We start from the raw sequence: 23,650 nt of genomic DNA, 5'->3' as shown, positions 1-23,650 counted from the left end.
TGTCGAAGTGTCCTTGAGCAAGACACTTAACCCATAACTGCTCCCGATGAGCAGGTTGGCTCAGTGGGCAACAGTAGAGGATTGTAGTTGTACCGGGCGGCACCCAGGTGTGAATATATGTACAGTAACTAACTACCGTATGTGAGAGTGAAGAAGAGTCTATGCTCAGCGAGTTTACCCTGGGTCAAAGATAAATAAATACAATTATAGATACAGAGGAAAAAACAACAGACCACATGCAACAGCAATACATTATGATAAGTCTGCATTGAAAAATAATAGTATACAGACTTGAACGTTCCAACGCAAACATAACACAGCTGTGCCTTCCGCTCAAAGCACACGGTCGGCACGGAAAACATAATCCTGAGTGTATTTGATGTCACAGATTCATGATATATAGGTGTGTGAAATGCACTGTAGAAAATACTGATGAGCAGGCAGTCTGCAGTGCATCTGTCATCGTAAATGTCAATTGTCTGAATGCACCTGCAATGCAGAGGGGGGAAGGTCTGCACTCTGAATCCCCTGCTAATTTCAGTTTATGATACTGTAGCTACCGAGCTTTCAGTCAAGAGTCCTTATCTACTGTAAGAAGGTGACAATTGCAGTGGAGTTATTGTGTGCAGAAGACCAATGTATCCATTATGAGGGGGGCAGCCCCATATCCAGGACCTTATTTAAGCCTCTTTGGGTATGCGTTGGGTCTATCCTTACATTCCTTACAAATACCTGTCTTTTAGCAGCTGAGAGGACAGAATGCGTGCGTCGTGACATATTTAGGAGCCCAAGCGGTGATGTGTATATGACTCGCTGGATGTAAATATGGAGGCGTCCCTCACTGGAGCTGGTCTCTTGTCATCGAGGGTGTGGTGCTGTTGATGTATAGATGTTTGCAGTGCACACTTGGGAGACATAAACTCAGAGTCATTGTGTGTGTGTGTGTGTGCGTGTGTGTGCGTGTGTGTGTGTGTGTGTGTGTGTGTGTGTGTGTGTGTGTGTGTGTGTGTGTGTGTGTGTGTGTGTCTTTTGCAATATCATGAGAGATGAAGCGCGCCACTATCATTACAAAAATATTTACATATATATTTATTTGAGTTTATTTGAGTTTAAACGGCTTTAATATATAGAGAACACAAACCAAGTGATTATATCAGGGAGGGAGAGAGAGAAATAAATATATATTTCTGTAACAGATTGAGTGTTGTGCTTCATCCCTCATGGATTCTAGCCTAGCGCTTGGCCAGAAAACACCTCTCCCAGGGGTTTTAAACTAGGCTAGTGGTCCGTATCCGCTTCCATTCATTTGTGCTAGGCTAGCTTTCTACTAAATGTACAGAGAGGAAATTGGTATCTATCTTCTTGTCAGACTCTGGAGAAGACGGTAAGTGCATTTGCCATAATGTTGGTCACAAACTCTTGTCCTACTATCTTACAATACCAGAATGTTCATATATACAATATTAATATTAACAGCGTAAAAAAGAGAGAGAGAGAGGACAACTTAGATGCAATGATAAACATTTATTGTTTAAAATGCAACAAGCAACAAAAGATTTCTTAAAAAATTCAAATCAATCATAAATTAGTGGAAGATTTAGCAAAAATGTACGCAAATAACTGCATTTGAATATACTGTCTCAAGATCAGTTTCAACGCTCACTCAAGCCATCATGAAAATACAAAAGGCATGATAGAGTATCACCACAGTAAAGATATTTACACCAAATGTTTTTAGTTTTTTTTTGGGTTAAATTTAAGACATTTAAAACCTTTTTAAGACCACTTTGAATAGAATTGTTGGGGAGGAACTGATATTACTGTACTGCTTACTGTGCAGCCCAGACGTTCCCCCCAAACACATTTAAACAAGATACAGAGAAGTTATCGCAACATAGAAGTAACTTCCTAATCTTTTGAAGAGCCCGTGGGAACCCTGCATTAACCTGAGTATGGATGATAACAAGCCTTTTCACCAACAGAAGATTATACCTGTTCCACATCTTTCAGTGAAAAACAACTCGCTCTGCAGCATCCTGTCTGCCTGACGACACCAAAGCCCTTCCAGGTAAAAAGGTCATGGATTCAATGTTTGTCCCACGGTCCCAATCCTGGTATTTTATCTTACTATTTAATCCTGAACAATTTTGACATCTTGTTGTACAGACCCACATAAACACACACACACACACACACACACGCACGCACACACGCACGCATGCACGCATGTGCACACACACACACACACACACACACACACAAGCATGATAAAAGAATTTAAAGAAATTAAAATAACTTTAACATGGGAGAGAAATCGCTCTTCTTCCCCACTCCTGCGTCAGTCACAACCAAGCCTACGGCGGTATATACAAACAATATGAACAGCTGGTGTCAGAAGTGACTGCTATATACTGTACAGTTTGTTCCGCTGGATCTACATACACCGAGAATAACTGATTTTGAACTCTTTGTGGCACATCTCTTTGGATGTTTAAACAGGAGGATTTCACTTTGAACATTGGATCAGATTTTTACCTGATTAGGACACCCGTTAAAATACCAGATCACAAACGAATCTCAACATCTGTTCCTGTGTGTAAGTCCAGCCTTTGGTTAAAGTGTTGTAATATTTACATATGGCAACTGGAAAAAAGTCCCAGAAATGTCAGACCAGTGTCAATATCCCCCGTTCAATCTGAGGTCGGATCACGGTCTTGATGAAGGTACGGTACGCAGTGCGACCCTGGAACGTGGTGCCTGCTGTCCCTCTCATCTCATCTGCACCTGGAAGGACAAACATTACAGGTGGGGTGTTATCACATGCTGGCGCTGGGTACCTCTACCGGTCCCACCTTCAACGGTACACAGTCAGTATGCAGTCACAGCAAGAAGAGGATCTCTATCTGACAATCCCACTCTTGAATGGAACTGACTGAAATACAGTATATCATTTACCGAATGACAATTTATAGACAGTTTCAAAGTGACAACAATAGCATTCTAATAGGACCCAAGTTAGTTTCCTGTTGCGACTACCGGTAGTTGCGCTGCTGGCCAGTATGACTATTACCATACTGTCTTTACAACTTGTACCACTGTACATATTATAATACAACTCTGTACATACATCTGATTAGCACTACAATCAGTAGTACTAATTTGTATATTTTGTACCCAGTTTAATCACCTGTACATTGTATATTGCTGTTGCACTTTACTGCTGTTATGCACTTATACTGAATATAGTATGTTGTTTTTTAAACAACCAAAATTGGTTTCAGGGCCACTCCTCGACCCTAGCCTGGATCCAGCCCACTGAAATTCCATAATTATGTCATTCAATTCAAGCGATTCAGGGATCGCCTGAACTGAATCATAGAGTTATTATAGGAATTTTGAAAAGAGGGCAGAAGTGGGAGATACAGGGTGCTGGATCCAGGCCACCTCACATTTCTCATTTCGGTTCCAAGCTGAACATTTTTAAGAAACCTTGACGTATACCACATGCATTGCATACAGTACCATCGGCATGTAGTAATACAAGTTATTTGTATCTACTGTAACCAGATAAAAAAAAACATTTGAGTGTCAGCATACCGTGGGAGGTCTGCTGATGCCAGGCGCTCCAATGGAAGGTCCCTGGGCAACGATCTGTCTGCTGGGCGGAATGGCCATTAGTGCGGCAGGTTTAGGCACGGCAGGCTGCAAAAGGACACAAGAAGATTATATAAAGTATTACTGAACACTACAGTATCTAACTCCACACACACACACACACACACACACACACACACACACACACACACACACACACACACACACACACACACACACACACACACACACACACACACACACACACACACACACACACACACACACACACACACACACACACACACACACACACACACACACACACACACACACACACACACACACACACACACACACACACACACACACACACATTTACAGTCTTGAGTGCATAGTAGTATAGACATATTAGCATAGTAGCTATTATATTATAGGCAAGGTAGATTCCTTAGTAGCAGAGTGCATGATAGTAAAATACCTATTATTAAAGGTTATAAAAAAAAAATAAAAAAAACAGATATTGATTGAAGAAGTGTGTTTTTAGTCGACGACGACACACACACACACACACACTGTACACTCAAGAGTACGCTCTGAATGTGCACCCATCCATAAACAGCAGCGCGTGGCATATTCCAGGAAGGAGTGGGACTGGGCTCCTCGTGACTCCTGGGTCTCTGGTTCTGCTTCCTCCTGTTATCTCATCTGTCCAATATCCATCCCCTTCCTGCTGCTCCTGCCCTCAAGAGATCTCTTTTCTGCTGACTCCATATGAGATCTCCTGACTTCTACGCCCCCATATGACCACTGGGAGTAAATCGCATCACAAGGGCGCCAAGGTTAGGCGTTGTCCTATCCGTATGTTACTTAAAACCTGGGCACGTGTAGGTTTGGGTACCGAACTTGGTAGTGTTAAGGGTACCGACCGAACTACACGCTAGATAAATCGGTACCATATTTCTGTACCTTTACATGTTTAGTACAAGAGTGTAATACTTGACAAGAGTATTGTGTGTGTGTGTATGTGTGTGTGTGTGTGTGTGTGCGTGTGTGCGTGTGTGTGTGTGTGTGTGTGTGTGCGTGTGTGTGTGTGTGTGTGTGTGTGTGTGTAGGTGTGTGTGTGTGTAGGTGTGTGTGTGTGTAGGTGTGTGTAGGTGTGTGTAGGTGTGTGTGTGAGTGTGTGTGTGTGTGTGTGTGTGTGTGTGTGTGTGTGTGTGTGTGTGTGTGTGTGTGTGTGTGTGTGTGTGTGTGTGTGTGTGTGTGTGTGTGTGTGTGTGTGTGTGTGTGCGTGCGTGCGTGCGTGTGTGTGTGTGTGTGTGCTCACCAAGCAGTTGGCCTGAACAGCTTTGAGCTGCTGGATGGTCGTCTGGAGCGTCTGGCCCTCAGCTTCTTTCAGAGCCAGACGGTCTCCCTGAAGCAACTTCTCCTCCCGCAGTCTGTTCTGCTCCTTCAGCAGATTCTCCACCTGAACACAAAACACACACACTGGTCATTTCAAGACCGATCCGTGATACAAACCCCCCCTCCATCACCATAAATAAGAACGGAGACATGTTTTTTAATTCTCTAGTGTCTAGTGGATTGAGTGAGCTCTTGATACAAGTACTGACGCAAGACAACGGTTAGATATGAGTTCTCGGTTTAATTTTGTGGCTGTGAAAGGGTTGGTAAACTTTGGAGTAAAACAGACCTATATTCTGATGTACAATGGAATAAGAAAGGTTTAAAATGCTCCAAAAATACACAGATACATCTTTTCAAGAATGTATATGAATCAGGGTTCCTGCAGGTTAGGAAGTTAGAAGTTAGGAACAAGTTCAATTTAAGACTTTTTAAGACCTTTTTATGACCTTTTTTATATTATTATTACTGTACTATTTACTTTGCAGAAATTTCATATCATATTCAAGACCTTTTTAAGACCTTAATTGTTACATTTTAGACTTTTTAAGTCACCACAGGAACCCTGATGAATGTACCCCGCATTATTCTATCAGACAAACTGGACTCTAGAATTTGAGACTGTTCTTTTCACCTGCAGAAGTGACTTATAGAGCAGACAAACTTACCAGCCACAGACTAATGTACTAGCACCCCCCCCCCCCCCCCCCACACACACACACACACTCTCTCTCACTCTCTCATACATACCTGTCTGTCGTGGTTCTGCTGGTTCTGCTGTAGTAGCCTGGTGCTCTCTGTAGCAGTCACACTGCGGTTGTGTTGACACTGCTGGAGGTCAGAGGTCAGGTGGGAGTTCTGGACCTCCAGACGGCTGGACTGGGCCTGGATATGGGCTACCTGGAAGATGGAGGGACCACAGAGAAATATTAGGTTTAGCTGAAGCCTTGACGCAATAGTAGCCTTTATGACATGTGTACTATTGCATAGTATGACGTACAGTGACAAGAAAAGATGAGAGAGAGAGAGAGAGAGAGAGAGAGAGAGAGAGAGAGAGAGAGAGAGAGAGAGAGAGAGAGAGAGAGAGAGAGAGAGAGAGAGAGAGAGAGAGAGAGAGAGAGAGAGAGAGAGGGAGAGGGAGAGGGAGAGGGAGAGGAGAGGGAGAGAGGGAGAGGGAGAGGGAGAGAGAGAGAGAGAGAGAGAGAGAGAGAGAGAGAGAGAGAGAGAGAGAGAGAGAGGAGAGAGAGAGACCCATTATCTTAGTGTGTGTCTCAATCTTGGACATGAACGAAGAGCTGCTTAATCTTATCAAACGTGGGGCTGGTGACTCAAAAGGGGAAAGGCGCAGAGTTAATCGTGAAATCCCTTTCTTGCATGTAATTCCCCTATACGTCCTGTTATTGTGTGCTCTCTAATAAAGCAGAAATGCATTAAAAAACCTTATACAGTAATGTTATATTAATTATTTAAATCACTTCCTAACCTCAGACTGAGCAGAGACCTTGAGGGAGAGGCTCAATGAAATATTGTGAAACTATTTTGACAATTGGCGTGAGAGAATAGGTATGGAGATTATGTTTCATAAAGCTGAAATAGTACACCATGACCTCATAATGAAGAAACCTTCCAAAGGCTAATGACCCCCTCACACTACAGGCTAATGACCCTGTAATGAGGACACTACAGGATCATCAGTGCCGACCATCGGGCTCAACAGTTCTCCGGATGTGCGCAGACTCTAATGGGTTCGGGCTGAAAGTCATGTAGTGTGACCCCTGTTGAGTCTACTTGTTGATGATACTTTCTAAACTCTGCTTTACCTCTCTGGTCATCCTGTACCTTGCTGTGCAAGCGGTGCCAGAGAGTTCAGCATCTGCTTTGACCCTGCCTACATGTCGGAGGTCATCTGTCTCCTTAGCTAGATTTATCAGGAACACACAAGGCTTCAGGACTTCCTCCCAGGACACCGTGTTTCCACCTAAACCCGCTTCTTCGGGACGGCTGCCCAGAGGCAGTTTGGTGGAGATCCTGTATTCGCTCTACAGAGGATACTTGCTGAGGATCTGCTGTGAGTCTATTGCACGGCATATAGTGTGCGGCTAGTCCATTTAAAGAGCCGTGGAAACGGGATTCAGGGCATCGTTTTGACGTATGTCTTGGTGCAACAGAGCTTTTGTGGTGGGTTTAATTGACATTTTGATTGACATCCTAAAGTACCCATGCATTTACAATGCTTTATAAAGATGGGGGAGGGACAGCGCTGTTGGTGTTTTCACCCTGCAACGTACTGTACCACAACTCGCCAATTACTGTAGGTACTTTTTCCCAGGAAGAGAAATGGACAATGGATTTCTTAAGATAATAAAAAGTTAAATGATTTAGGTGAATTATTTTGGCACAGTGATAAATAGAAGAGAACAATACACAAGAAAAACATTTAAAATGTCATGGGATCTTTAACAAATGCCTAATCGTGTGCACGGTCATACACACGCACGCACGAAAATACCCCTGTGTGTAACCGACGCCGCTGCCACTACACAGAAATTAGGCATTTTCTTTCAAAATTGGTTACCAGTCGGAAGAAATTACACAAACATTCCGAGCATCTGCTCTCATATGGGAAAGAGTGTTCTAGCCCTATCCCTGTGCGCTGCCAAACCCACATCACTTGTTGTATAAAAACACACCTTGTCGCCCACACTGTCCAGGTATTTCTGGAACTTGTCCTCCACCTCCTTGGAGAGGTTGGTGCAGCCGTTCCTGATCTTCTCCATCTGCTCCTGTTGCTTCTCACAGGTGAGGTGGAAGGTCAGCTGGTGGGGGAACAGGTTGTCGATCCTGGACAGGAAACCGGTCATCACCACCTGGATGCCCGACAGAGACTTGGCAAAGTCTTCTTTACACTTCCTGGGTCACAAGAGACAGTCTGTCAGTCAGTCAGTCAGTCAGTCAGTCAGTCAGTCAGTCAGTCAGTCAGTCAGTCAGTCAGTCAGTCAGTCAGTCAGTCAGTCAGTCAGTCAGTCAGTCAGTCAGTCAGTCAGTCAGTCAGTCAGTCAGTCAGTCAGTCAGTCAGTCAGTCAGTCAGTCAGTCAGTCAGTCAGTCAGTCAGTCAATCAATCAATCAATCAATCAATCTACTGTTTCTTTGTGTTTGTGTTCGCTTGTGACATACACAGTCTAAGCTCTGTGGAAATGCCTTGTTTTGAATTGTTTTATCTCTAAAAGCCACGCTAGCTACGGAACTGGAATACAGAGGGAACCCTGGTCAGAGGGAAGCAGTACCTGGTGTAGGTGGTGAGCTGTTCCTTCAGGTTGACGTTGTCCTTGCGCAGAGTGATGGCGTCCTGGTGGTGCTTGTTTCTGTCCCTCAGGGCGGCGTCTCTCTCCGCACCTATGTACTGGATCGTCTGGGTGAAGTTAGCCTCTATCAGGGTGATCATGGTTCTCTGATGGGAGTTCAAGCTCTGCAAGGTCTTTAATTCACCTGGGGAGTAGGGGGTTAATTAATTCACCTGGGGAGTAGGGGGTTAATGGACAACATTATCATCACAGGGTGATGTGGGGTGTTCAGTGGTTATGCTGCATCCTGCCATTGCATTGGACCATGGTGCTGGCATTAGAACTGGAGTCGGTCCCCGGACGTTCCTAAGTCGAATAATGGCTCAAATGATTGATTGATTGATTGATTGAAAAGTTTATTAACAGATTGCAGAATGGGTACAGTACAGTACAATACATACAATTGTTAAGGGGATGCAGACCAGAGAAAGACTTTCGTCTTGTTTACATCAGGGTCCCCCATTTTCAATTCATCATAACATATATGACATACATGACATACAGATAGACAGTACTGCTACATCTATACATTTATGACATATCAGATTTGCAAATACAGTACTGTTTGTGATACAAAAGTGTCCAGAAAAAGAGTGTATATACATTTGGCGTAGAAACTGTACATTGGAGGAGGTTGGGTGGGTGGGGTGGGGTTGGGTGGGTTGGGTGAGGGCTGTACATTGGAGGTGGGGGGGGGGGGGGGGGGGGGGGTTGGACAAACTAACTCTCAAACATCCTCTGTTTTAGCTTATGCATTTTAGTTTAAGGGAAGGCTTAGGTTCTTAAAAACTACCTTTTAGGAGAAAATTATGACGATGCAGCTCGGCCAACAAGTGGAAACCGTCAACCATCCTAACATTGTTTCTTAACTAAACTAAGAGCTTCAGCAGACACATAAAATGACGTACTGTTAGTAGTGGCGATGACGGGACTCACGACAGGAGTCGTAGGACACAGTACAACTGGGGGAGCACGCGTCAACGCTTGCTTTTTCTCCGTCTCACACTGGGCCTGTGAAGGAATAACAACAAAACATCATGAATAGCTCCATGATTAACTAATAACTGAAATTATATTCAATAAGTCATCGAAATATTGAAAAATACACTAGATCTAGAATCAGAATTGTATCCACAGTGAGGTTAACTCATGTGGGTTCTGTTGTAATTTCACAGTGATACTTCTTTCCATTGCAACCATACTGTGTGGGTATCAAACAGGGAAGAAAGACTGTCAGGTTTGAAACTGTGTGGTTATCAAACAGGGAAGAAAGACTGTCAGGTTTGAAACTGTGTAGGTATCAGGGAAGAAAGACTGTCAGGTTTGAAACTGTGTGGGTATCAAACAGGGAAGAAAGACTGTCAGGTTCTAAACTGTGTGGGTATCAAACAGGGAAGAAAGACTGTCAGGTTTGAAACTGTGTGGGTATCAAACAGGGAAGAAAGACTGTCAGGTTCTAAACTGTGTGGGTATCAAACAGGGAAGAAAGACTGTCAGGTTCTAAACTGTGTGGGTATCAAACAGGGAAGAAAGACTGTCAGGTTCTAAACTGTGTGGGTATCAAACAGGGAAGAAAGACTGTCAGGTTCTAAACTGTGTGGGTATCAAACAGGGAAGAAAGACTGTCAGGTTCTAAACTGTGTGGGTATCAAACAGGGAAGAAAGACTGTCAGGTTCTAAACTGTGTGGGTATCAAACAGGGAAGAAATACTGTCAGGTTCTAAACTGTGTGGGTATCAAACAGGAAGAAAGACTGTCAGGTTCTAAACTGTGTGGGTATCAAACAGGGAAGAAAGACTGTCAGGTTTGAAACTGTGTGGGTATCAAACAGGGAAGAAAGACTGTCAGGTTTGAAACTGTGTGGGTATCAAACAGGGAAGAAATACTGTCAGGTTGTAAACTGTGTGGGTATCAAACAGGGAAGAAAGGCTGTCAGGTTTGAAACTGTGTGGGTATCAAACAGGGAAGAAAGACTGTCAGGTTCTAAACTGTGTGGGTATCAAACAGGGAAGAAAGACTGTCAGGTTCTAAACTGTGTGGGTATCAAACAGGGAAGAAAGACTGTCAGGTTTGAAACTGTGTGGGTATCAAACAGGGAAGAAAGACTGTCAGGTTTGAAACTGTGTGGGTATCAAACAGCGAAGAAAGATTGTCAGGTTCTAAACTGTGTGGGTATCAAACAGGGAAGAAAGACTGTCAGGTTTGAAACTGTGTGGGTATCAAACAGGGAAGAAAGACTGTCAGGTTTGAAACTGTGTGGGTATCAAACAGCGAAGAAAGATTGTCAGGTTCTAAACTGTGTGGGTATCAAACAGGGAAGAAAGACTGTCAGGTTTGAAACTGTGTGGGTATCAAACAGGGAAGAAAGATTGTCAGGTTCTAAACTGTGTGGGTATCAAACAGGGAAGAAAGACTGTCAGGTTCTAAACTGTGTGGGTATCAAACAGCGAAGAAAGATTGTCAGGTTCTAAACTGTGTGGGTATCAAACAGGGAAGAAAGACTGTCAGGTTCTAAACTGTGTGGGTATCAAACAGGGAAGAAAGACTGTCAGGTTCTAAACTGTGTGGGTATCAAACAGGGAAGAAAGACTGTCAGGTTCTAAACTGTGTGGGTATCAAACAGGGAAGAAAGACTGTCAGGTTCTAAACTGTGTGGGTATCAAACAGGGAAGAAAGACTGTCAGGTTTGAAACTGTGTGGGTATCAAACAGGGAAGAAAGACTGTCAGGTTTGAAACTGTGTAGGTATCAGGGAAGAAAGATTGTCAGGTTCTAAACTGTGTGGGTATCAAACAGCGAAGAAAGATTGTCAGGTTCTAAACTGTGTGGGTATCAAACAGCGAAGAAAGATTGTCAGGTTCTAAACTGTGTGGGTATCAAACAGCGAAGAAAGATTGTCAGGTTCTAAACTGTGTGGGTATCAAACAGCGAAGAAAGATTGTCAGGTTCTAAACTGTGTGGGTATCAAACAGGGAAGAAAGACTGTCAGGTTCTAAACTGTGTGGGTATCAAACAGGGAAGAAAGACTGTCAGGTTCTAAACTGTGTGGGTATCAAACAGGGAAGAAAGACTGTCAGGTTCTAAACTGTGTGGGTATCAAACAGGGAAGAAAGACTGTCAGGTTCTAAACTGTGTGGGTATCAAACAGGGAAGAAAGACTGTCAGGTTCTAAACTGTGTGGGTATCAAACAGGGAAGAAAGACTGTCAGGTTCTAAACTGTGTGGGTATCAAACAGGGAAGAAAGACTGTCAGGTTCTAAACTGTGTGGGTATCAAACAGGGAAGAACGATTAGTCAATATTTATTGTTATTACCTGCATTGCTTTTACCATTTTTCTTATTCTCTGCATTGCTTTTATTTTGTCTATTTTATACAAATGTTATGCCTATTTTACTGCTGTGAAGCACTCTACAAATACAGGTGCTATACAAATACACTTTATTATTATTACTATTATTATTATTATTATTATTATTATTATTATTATTATTATTATTATTATTATTATTATTATTATTATTATTATTATTATTATTATTATTATTATTATTATTATTATTATTATTATTATTATTATTATTATTATTATTATTATTATTATTATCATTACTACTACTGCTATTATTATTATTATTATTATTATTATTATTATTATTATTATTATTATTATTATTATTATTATTATTATTATTATTATTATTATTATTATTATTATTATTATTATTATTATTATTATTATTATTATTATATAACACTGGCTTTTCAGGGCAAATAAATCATATCTTGCCAACTAAACACTGTAAATGAGTTAATCTCAGTTCTCCAACAGTGCCTCAAAATGCCTCATTTACTCAACACAAAATGAATTGTAACCCACATATTCTAAAACTGACCACTGCTAAATCAATATCCATTGCAACCATTAAAAAACAGCTATATCCATTGGGTCATTTGAGGGGACTAGACGGAGTACAATGTATAACTTATGATGCATATCATGCCAGTTAGGGTACCTTGTGTATACTGTACCGGTGTACACTGCTTACTTTACTTACTCATAGTATATATTCAGATTCTAATTTATTCGATTCATAATGTATAATATAACTGAACAGACCCTCATCTGCACCTTTATACACTCTTATCTTATCTTGTACAGAAAAAACATGATTATTAAATCAATACTGTGAACTCTGTGATATAATATACTGCTCACCATCTTCTCGTTCAGGCCCAGGATCTCTTTGGCCGAGGCTTCGGCTGCGGTCTTCAGCGTCGCCACCTCTTTCTCCAGCGCTCCCTTCTCCCCGGTACATGCCCCCAGCTGAGCGCCCAGGTCGGCCTTCTCCTTCCTCAGCTTCTCGTTGTACTCGCTCAGCCTGTTGTAGCTCAGCTCCAGCTCCTTCAGGACAACAACAACAACAACAACAAGATTGGAATAATGATAACTGAATTTGTAATGGCCGTCTTAAGGGTTGCGATCTATTCACTTTCGATTCAATTCACCCTGGAAGTGGGTTTTCTTTTAAAGTTCAAATACTGAAAGAAAGGTTTGTCGTGATGAAAAGGTTGTATTATTATCTATCTATTTGACAAGTGAACAAGAATGAATGTTCTGTTATCAGCAAGTGAACAGCAATTTCTGTTTACATTTTGAATTGGTTGAATTGAAGGTGAATTTATCTCAATACTATTAGCCATCACCTTAACAAACAAAAACGTATAGGAGCTATATTTGTACATCTATTGTCTTAGCAAAGTTAGCAAACAAATGTCAAATACAAGGATAAAAGTAAGAAAATATAAAACAGATAATTTAAGACACAAATAAACAACATATCAAAAGTAATCATCAACAAAAGACAGCTGCCACTGATTTAGATCCAGATTCAAATCAGAGGCCACAATGGAAATAAGTCTATATCATCCTTGCTAAATAGACTACTTGACAAATTAAGAACAGATTTTTACACTGGCACAACAGATCTGCTGTTTCAATGTGTAAACAGGGAACTGATTTATCTCTGTTTAGACTGTAAGGAAAACATCACATCTGTTCCAACAAAGGGTTAAGATTCAGCCTCTGTTCCCTGTGTAAAGACTGAAGCAGTGACCTTGACCTGTCCCAGTCTCTAGGAGAACAGAGATACAATACTATGAACATAAAATGTCCAAAACCTTCAAAAAGGTTTGAATTGGACGCATAGTAGTAGAGGATACTATGAAGAGGTCATTTGGGGAGCAAGGCTAGAACAGGCTAGAAAAAGGTGCTCCCACTAGGGCTGGGCGCCAAAATATCATATCCCATCACATTTTATTGTATTTCTTTTGACGGTATAACAGTATGACGGTATTTCGTTTTCAGGTACAAATTACAACGTGATATGAGATTTGTTTGTCTTTATCGTGTAATATATTTGTCATGTTATGCATTTTTCAATTTTTTTTATTATTATTATTTTACGATATCTAATATATCGTGGCCGAGAGTATAGTAAGAAATTCACACCTTTGCATGGATCCATGACAATATACCTTCATATTCAGTAGACCTCCCAGCCCTAACGCCCACACCTATGCATCTTTAAGAGGGAGGGGTAGAGTGCCCTGTTTGAATTAAACTACCTCTTTTTTGGCAGCTATATCCTGCCCCACTTTAAGTGGAGATTAATCAAAATCTATATGCAAAAGAAAAACATCAATAAACACTTTTTCACAAGGGTTCTTTGAACTCTGCCAGTTATATATGTACACATATAACCCGTTCCTCACGACCCCATTATCTCCCGTCACTCTCCAACCTAATAAAGCAGAAGTGGCTCGTAAAGACCGACCTTGGCCCTCTTCTCCTCTGCTGCCATCTCCGGCTGCCCATAGACCAGGAAGAGCACCAGGCTGACGATGATGAGGGACTGGATGAGGGAGGAGAAGAAGAAGACGATCCTCATGTAGTAGCCGCAGCTCTTGCCCTTGTGCCTGTGGAGCGGCTCCCTGGCCTCCAGGCCAAACTTGGCCCGGGAGTAGCTGCTGCTGTACATGGCTGTTGGCGGCGAAATGGTGACGGAGGGGTCGGACCGAGATCTACACAGGAATTCCTTGAAGGTTCTTTAAGGTTTCCCCCTCCTCTTGGAGACGGTTCTCTCGATTCTCTTCCTCGAACAGGTGCGGGAGCCCGGGAGACGGTTCGTTGTCTGGCTGAAGCGGGAGAGATTCTGTATTAAGTCTTTGACTTGTCTCTCTTCTGTAGCTCTCTGCTGTGCTGTAGAGCGATACGGAGAGTGTGACGACACATATGGATGGAGGTAAACACTGACCCTGAGGTGGACAGAGGGGCCATGTTTATAGACTGGAGGAACACTTCCTATGAGTCGCCTCCATCCTGGACCTCCCTCCTCCCCATTGTTCCTCCCCCTTATCCCTCTCTCCCATGCCTCCCTCCATCCCTTCCGAAGAGCTTCTACTAAATCTCTACCTCCCTCCTTCCACTGCTTCGTCCTTCCCCTGCCAGACCCCTCCATCCCTCTCTTCTCTCCCCCCTCCATTCCTCTCTTCTCTCACTCCCTCCTTCTCCTCCATCACTCCCTCTCTTCTCTCATCCCTCCATTCACGAGTGGAATCCGTTTTTTACTATTCTCACTTTCTATTGCTATATGTTGGGTTGGATCCTTTTTTCCTCAAACTAGCTGCACCATTGGTTTCAAAGCAAATAACACACATATTTAATATTTCACTACCAACAGGTGTGGTTCCTGTTGCCTGGAAAACAGCCCATGTGACCCGCTTGCATAAAGGGGGGGGTAAAAGTGACCTAAATAATTACAGACCAATCTCCAAGTTATCCTGTCTAGCAAAAATCCTGGAGTCATTGGTAAACAACCAACTTAAAACATTCATCACAAAGCACTCCATATTGTCTCTCAGTTATCACACTCTGTACATATAAAGAGGCTAATCTTGTCCGGTCTTACGGCTGCCAAAAAGCTAATAGCATCACGCTGGATTCAACCTGATAAAATGTGCCGGAGGGTATGGATTCTTACCTATCTTGATGTGATTTACCTGGAGATATCTACCGCACAAATTCTAGGTATTAATGAAGCCAGCATAGAAATCTGGTCAGAGGTGGTGGAGAGGATAAAACATTATATGAACTATTAATCCTTGGTATCAAATGGAATAATGGATGTATTCAAGGGGGGTCCGGTGTGGGGGGAAGAACGAGTAAGAGTATGTATGTGTTTTATAGTGGATTTCTACTGTAAAGGTTTGTATGTCATGTTAAAAATTAAAAAACATTTGTTAAAAAAAAACCCAAAGCACTCCATATTAAACCCACACCAATCTGGTTTTAGAGAAAAACACAGTACAATCTCGGCGGCTACTGTAGTTATAAATGACATTGTATCAGCCCTTGACAAAGGAAAGCATTGTGCTGTCCTCTTTGTAGATTTGTCGAAGGCGCTTGATACTGTTGACCACCTTCTCCTATTACAAAGATTGCAGAGTGTTGGCTTTGATACAGGTGCTTGCAGTTGGTTTCAAAACTATTTAACAGAAAGATTTCAGTGTGTGAAAATGGGAAATGCCCAATCAGAGCTTCTACTACCCATCACAAAAGGTGTTCCACAGGGATCAATCCTGGGCCCTGTCTTATTTACCATTTATATTAATAATATTGTCTCATCTCTGAGCAGCTGTCAAAGCCACCTTTACGCGGATGACACAGTTCTCTATTGTACTGCTGATTCTGTGCAACTGGCCACTAAATATTTACAACTCTCCTTTGACGCCCTGCAAGATGCACTTATTCGTCTAAAATTGGTGCTTAATGCCAGTAAAACTAAATTCATGTTGTTTTCCAAAGCCAAAAATATAGTTTATAGTGACTTGCATATATCGACTCTGAACAGTTCTGATATCGAGAGAGTTTCAGAATACAAATACCTTGGTGTTTGGATTGATGAAGGACTTACATTTAAATATCATGTGGGCGTTCTCGCCAGTAAATTACGGAAAAAGATTGGCTTTTTGTATAGAAATCTCTTTTAGCAGAAAGAGAGTTGTTGAAGCAGTGTTCCTATCTGTTTTGGATTACGGAGATGTGATTTATAGACATACAGCGGCTTCCACTCTTAAGCCCTTAGACTCTGTTTATCATTCAGCTATTAGATTTATCACCGGTGATAGTTATGGTACTCACCATTGTATCCTATATAATAAGGTCAGGTGGGCCTCTCTGGCAGAGAGACGTAAGTTGCATTGCAATCTTTTTATTTATAAAGCCATAAGATTGTCCAAATTATATTAGTTATTTTTTGGAATGGACCACTGGACCCTGTCGTACACAATCCAGTTTTTGGCTTACACTTAGAGTGCCTAGAGTTTGTACTGAACTTGGTAGATCTGCTTTTGGATTTTTTGCCCCTACATCATGGAATACCCTGCAGGAAACACTGAAACTAGAAACTCTAGTGTCTATGGTTTGGTTTAGAACCTTAAGGACCAATCAGGTCACCACAATATGTAATTGTTTTTTAATTATTACCTCTGTTTTAATTTTTAGCTATTTTATTCTTTTTAAAAGATTTTTTTTAATGTATTTTAAAATGTGCTCTTAATTATTCTGATGTCTTTATATTTATGAACACACAGCTTGTGACTGCAACTTGTTCTTGTTCGGAGACGACTCAGCCCTGCTGGTCTCGGACAAGAACAAGTTACAGGTTGAAAAAACCCTCAGCTCAGAACTCGGCAGAATCTGCACCTGGCTCGCTGATAACAAACTATCATTACACCTGGGTAAAACAGAGTCCATTCTCTTCGGATCAAATAACAAACTCAGCAAGACCGACGGCTTCTCAGTTACAGTGGGTGACAATATTGTCACAAGGAAAGATGAAATGACTTCCATCCTAGAGGCAAATCTTTCCTGTGACAAAATGGCATCCAAGGTAATAAAAAAAGTCAACCAACGAACTCGATTCTTGTACCGGATCTCCTCTCTGGTAAACAAGAATACCCTGAAGACTCTGGCAGGAGCACTCATTCAAGGGTACTACGACTATGCTTGCACCTCATGGTACCAAAGCACCTCAAAGGCGCTAAAAACTAAATTACAAACATCTCAAAACAAACTGGTCAGACTACTGCTTGACCTTAGTCCTAGAACCCACCTCACCCCTGCCCACTTTGACAACCTAGGATGGCTTAGAGTAGACGACAGAGTACAGCAACTTGCAATGGGCCTGGTCTACAAGATACACTACACGATCAAGGTACCCATGTACATGTCAAAATACTTCCCAAAGGTCAGTGAATACCACGATCACAACAGCAGAGGGAGCTCCACAAATCATGTTAAACCCAGATTCGGCTCAAACAAGGGACTAAACACGTTTCGCAATTATGCCACATCAATGTGAAACGCCCTACCCAAAGCTGTAAAGGAATGTGAATCACTACCCACTTTCAAAACCACTCTCAAAGAACACCTACGGGAGACTGCAATTCGAAACTGGCCCCTGTAAATGTCCTAACCCAACCCCCTCCAATGTACAGTAAATGACCACGTATGGTTGTCAATATTCCAATGTACAGTTGTACAGTGTCCCCCAACCCCCCCACCCACACAACCACCTCCAATGTACATTCCCCCCCCCCAACCCAACCTCCTCCAATGTACAGTTTCTACGTCAAATGTATATACTCTCTTTTCTAGACTCTTTTTGTATCACAAACAGTACTGTATTTGCAAATCTGGTATGTCATAAATGTATAGATGTAGCAGCAGTCTATCTGTATGTCATGTATGTCATATATGTTAAGATTAATTGAAAATGGGGGACCCTGATGTAAACAAGATGAAAGTCTTTCTCTGGTCTGCATCCCCTTAACAATTGTATGTATTGAGCTGTAGGCCTACTGTACTGTACCCATTCTGCAATCCGTTAATAAAGTTTTCAATCAATCAATCAATCACACTTGTGTATGTAACATCTCGACGGCACTGTAAATTAGTTTAATTACTCAGTGTATTATCGAGTATAAATAAAGATTGAATGAATGAATGTTCTTGTATATTTTGCTACTGTCCTAGTATATTGAAATCTCTGCTCAGGCGTGTGAGCCTGTGAGCCAACATTTCATTGTATTAAATACAAAGGCAATAAAGACATTCTAATTATACTCTTTCCCCCCATGGCGCTCAGTCTCTCTGTGTTCCCACCTTATGCCCCTTCCTCTAGTCCCTCCCTCTCTCCATCTAATTCCTCTAGTCCCTCCCTCTCTCCATCTAATTCCTCTAGTCCCTCCCTCTCTCCATCTAATTCCTCTAGTCCCTCCCTCTCTCCATCTAATTCCACTCTTCCCTCCCTCTCTCTCCATCTAATTCATCTAGCCCCTCCCTCTCTCTATCTAATTCCTCTCTTCCGTCCCTCTCCATCTAATTCCTCTGACCTCCCTCTCCATCTAATTCCTCTCTTCCCTCCCTCTCTCTCCATCTAATGCCTCTTGTCCCTCCCTCCCTATCTAATTCCTCTTGTTCCTCTCTATCCATCTAATTCCATTTCCATCCAATTCCTCTCTTCCCTCTCTCTCTCCATCTAATTAATCTCTTCCCTCTCTCCATCTAATTCCTCTCTTCCCTCTCTCTCTCCATCTAATTCCTCTCTTCCCTCTCTCTCTCCATCTAATTCCTCTCTTCCCTCTCTCCATCTAATTCCTGTCTTCCCTCCCTCCATCTAATTCCTCTCTTCCCTCCCTCCATCTAATTCCCCTCTTCCCTCCCTCCATCTAATTCCCCTCTTCCCTCCATTCTCCTCCCGATCCTCTCCATTCCTCTGTTCTACCCCCCATATCTCTCTTGCCTCCCTCCATTCCTCTGTTCTACCTCCCCATCTCTCTCTTGCCTCCATCCCTGTTCTACCCATCTCTTTCTTGCCTCCATCCCTCTGTTCTACCTCCCCCATCTCTCTCTTGCCTCCATCCCTGTTCTACCCCGTATCTCTTGCCTCCCTCCCTCCATCACTCTGTTCTACCTCCCCCATCTCTTTCTTGCCTCCATCCCTCTGTTCTACCTCCCCCATCTCTCTCTTGCCTCCATCCCTGTTCTACCCATCTCTCTCTTGCCTCCATCACTCTGTTCTACCCCCCCACCTCTCTCTCGTCTCCCTCCCTGTTCTACCCCCAATCTCTCTTGCCTCCCTCCACCCCTCTGTTCTACCCCCCCATCTCTCTCTTGCCTCCATCCCTGTTCTACCCCCCCCCCCATCTCTCTTGCCTCCATCCCTGTTCTACCCCCCCCCCACCTCTCTCTTGTCTCCCTCCCTGTTCTACCCACAATCTCTCTCTTGCCTCCACCCCTGTTCTACCCATCTCTCTTGCCTCCCTCCCTCCATTCCTCTGTTCTGCCCTCCCATCTCTCTCTTGCCTCCATCTGTTCTACACCCATCTCTCTTGCCTCCATCCCTCTTCAACCCCCCCCCCACCTCTATCTTGTCTCCCTCCTACCTCCAATCTCTCTCTTGCCTCCCTGTCTGCCTCCATCCCTGTTCTACCCCCCATCTCTCTTGCCTCCCCGCCTCCCTCCATCCCTATGTTCTACCCCCCCATCTCTCTTGCCTCCATCCCTCTATTCTACCCCCCCCCCATCTCTCTCTTGCCTCCATCCCTATGTTCTACCCCCCCCCATCTCTCTTGCCTCCCCGCCTGCCTCCATCCTTGTTCTACCCCCCCGTCTCTCTCTTGCCTCCATCCCTCTATTCTACCCCCCCATCTCTATCTTGCCTCCATCCCTCTGTTCTACCCCCATCTCTCTCTTGCCTCCCTCCATCCCTGTTCTACCCCCCATATCTCTCTTGCCTCCATCCCTCTGTTCTACCCCCCCCATCTCTCTTGCCTCCCTGCCTGCCTCCATCCCTGTTCTACCCCCCCCCATCTCTCTCTTGCCTCCCTGCCTGCCTCCATCCCTGTTCTACCCCCCATATCTCTCTTGCCTCCATCCCTGTTCTACGGTACCCATCTCTCTTGCCTCCCTCCCTCTGTTCTACCCCCCATCTCTCTCGTCTCCCTCCCCGTTCTACCTCCCCCCATCTCTCTGTTGCCTTCCCCCCTGCCTCCATACCCCCCGCTCTTCTCCTGAGGTTATCACAGTGACAGCATCCTCCTGTGGTCACAGAGGGAGGCCTGAGTCACTTTCAAACCATTAGCTCTTCTCTCGTCTCCTGAAGGCTGAAGTCACATGCTACTGCTGGAGGGAGGGTTGTAACGGAATAGAGCGAGGCCCGTTAAGTGTTTTGGCAACACATACTACTTAAAGTAATGAGTGTACGGTGCCAAGACATCAAACAATGTGTCAGACAATCCTACTCACTGTATGAAGCCAAAACATGGGAGAACCTTACAGAGTAGAATTGACACCTGTCGCAAAGCCTCTGAAAGTGGGAGTACTGATCAAGAGTCAGTTTTAGTCTGTTAGTTTGAATAGGGCCATGAATTTAAGTGTCCCTGTTCACTGATCCTAGATAAGCACTCTGGAAGCTTTGTGAATATAGGCCCTGGTCTGTATTATGGTTGAGCTCATGATTGTAGGGGCACTTCACTGGAAAAACAATGCTAATTAATTTTTCTGTTGTTGAGAGTTAATGAGCTTGAATATTCCCTCCAGTGATGCCACCGGCACTGAATCCTTGTGTTGTGTACAGCTCAATGAAATTAGGGAGTTGAGGGAATAGCAATCCCCATTAACGCTGTCACACTGCTTCAGAGTTTTGGGATATGTGCGAGATTATTTGCATAATAAATCAGCATGGTTTATTTAGCATGGCGAAGTGCCCCTTCAACATAGAAAGAGAGGACATGAATGGAGAAAAGAATTGATCTCAAGGTGACCTGGTGAGTCAGCAGGCAAAGCACCACATTCAATCATCTGAATCATTGGCCTGTTGCATGTCACCCCTTCTCTCTCATCCGTCCCGAATTCTTCCACTGTATAGAAATAGAGGATGAGAATGAGGATGAGGTCCCTAGGAACCAATGACAAAGGATTTCCCTGGACTGAGACTTGGTTCAAGTCAAGAGTTTTATTTGTCACGGCATACAAGTATACAATGAAATTGCAAATGCAAATACTGTTGCATAATAGTTCCTCTTTAGTTCCTACTCAACGATTATTACTGCGCCCCCTAAAAGTGTTACAAAACAGCTAGGAAAGCACAAATGAAATGAGTCATGAGAATAAATACCAAACAATAAATATCACTGTGTAGACAGATCTCCGGGCCGGTTTATATATCGCTTTTATCTAAATCGCTCACATTCACCCACTCACTCACACACCGACGGTGGAGGCAACCATGCAAGCGTCTTGCTCAAGGACACGTCGACACGCTGTCAGAATGAGCCGGAATCGAACAGGGAACCTTCTGATTACCAGATGAGTTGACCGATCTACCTCCTGGAACCTGAGGAGAAATTAAGTACTATTGCAGTATGTGACGTGTTTGATGAAATGTGCAGTGAATCACCCTCTCATCATTCATCCTTACCTATTGATCAGACCATCTTGGATAATCAGATACCGCCCCTCATGACCTGTAGGGGATGGGATGACCTTAGCCAAGGGGAGTGGTGTAGACCTTACTAGACTGTGCTGTGGCACCCAGGAGGGTGGGGTGTGCATGGGATGGAATGGGGGAGGGTCCCCGTGGGTGTGGATGCTTGCCCCATTCTGTGTAAATGACATGACTGCCTTCTTTTGAGTCTGACCTTGGGGCACGGTAAAACGGCACCTCCCCTTTGAGATAGTAGCACAACCGGGGCATGGACTGCTGTCGGCAGCTGGAGAACTAACAGCGGCAGAACTTGAGAACTGTTGAACCGACTCTTAACACTTTAATCGCCAAAAACGCCGTAGGACGTCTTTCCCCGCCATGCTCATTCTGCCAAAGACGCCGTACCACGTCTTTGATATCAATATTTCAAAAACCTGTGATCGAAATCATATTTCTCCCCCGGAGACTTGAGATCTACTGTTGAGCCCCATCTCAACTCTCCAACGGTTCAAGAGCGCCATCTGGTGGTCGATCGGCGGATCGCCCAGAGCGGAAACAGGAAATGGAAGCTGGTGCTCATTTCAATTCGGTCCGATCACTCGGTAATAGTCCCAGGACTCGAGCTAGACACAACGGATAGCAATTTGTTACCAATAACTCGATAAACAACATGATTTGGACGTATATACTATTATACAACCTGGAAATGGATCGCATATTTCTACATCCCATAATAGGAATATTTCTGTTCCACGCTCATTGCCCAACGCTATGAGGAAGCTACGGTAAGATTCAGCGTTATTTTTTAATGTGTTCGATACTAACTGCTCTAATGATCATATCACCCACACTTGATGAATCATCTAACGTTGGCCACGGAATTATAAACGACCCCCCCCCCCATTCGGTCAACATCAGATGATCAGTAGTAACTTCTAGAAGCACGTCCATTTGAAATTTTTTATCTCGCGCAGATTCCTATCAAACTGTATTTCATCATCAATATAATGCATTTGGGGCTATAAATCACGTTCTGGAGAAAGCTGCAGAAAACGATACATACTTATACTTTAGACCGTATTTTAGTATGAATATGTGAATGAAAAAGTATAACGTTGCTACACCCTGAACAATAGATATAGGACGTTGAATGGGCCATAGTAATGTCAATTTAGCAATACAATGTAAAAAGTTATAGCCCTGCAAAGAAGGTAAATATCCCCATAGACAAATAGAGCTGGCGTGGGATGGTTTATTCTGAATTTAAGCCTGGCGATCAAAGTGTTAACTAGTAAACCCTACACGGACTCCAGCGCAGTGTGTATTATGACTCTTAACTACTAAACCCTACACGGACTGCAGCGCAGTGTGTATTATGACGAGAAGAATATACAGACCCTCATCTGCACCTTTCCCTACCGTTTATTCATATTTTTATATTGTCCTAGAATTTATATTTTTTATTACATATATTTATTGTCTTCCATTCCTGCCTCTACCTGTACCACGCCTCCCCCATGCTGCTATGACACCTGCATTTCTGAAAGGGGATCAATAAAGGAATATCTCGTCTTATCAAATAAAAATGATCATTATTATTAATTATTTAAACCTTGGGTCAAAGGTTGTTTGGTGAAAGTACTGGGCTATTAAAGAGGGTTAGAAGCCAAATGCGAAACACTGAACACCAGGGACATGCAGGATAACGTGACAACATGGAAAACATATATAACCCACATATTTCATGGCATGCACGCGTT

At 43.1% G+C, this 23,650-nt stretch overlaps 1 protein-coding gene across 1 annotated transcript; it reads right to left on the bottom strand.

Moving 5' to 3' along the window:
• Positions 1 to 1,520: 1,520 nt before the first annotated feature.
• Positions 1,521 to 14,637, bottom strand: plvapb (plasmalemma vesicle associated protein b). Its single transcript, XM_084309929.1, has 9 exons — positions 14,175 to 14,637; positions 12,557 to 12,742; positions 9,249 to 9,351; positions 8,284 to 8,485; positions 7,689 to 7,908; positions 5,749 to 5,898; positions 4,922 to 5,062; positions 3,598 to 3,702; positions 1,521 to 2,784 (listed from the first exon to the last, which is right to left on the bottom strand). The coding sequence occupies exons 1-9, from the start codon at positions 14,376 to 14,378 to the stop codon at positions 2,770 to 2,772; spliced, it is 1,326 nt and encodes a 441-aa protein (XP_084166055.1). The 5' UTR covers positions 14,379 to 14,637; the 3' UTR covers positions 1,521 to 2,769.
• Positions 14,638 to 23,650: the final 9,013 nt, after the last annotated feature.

The sequence above is a fragment of the Notolepis coatsorum genome (assembly GCF_963971535.1).
Source record: "Notolepis coatsorum genome assembly, chromosome: 3".
NCBI lineage: Eukaryota > Metazoa > Chordata > Actinopteri > Aulopiformes > Paralepididae > Notolepis > Notolepis coatsorum.
This window is presented reverse-complemented; position numbering and strand designations above follow the sequence as displayed.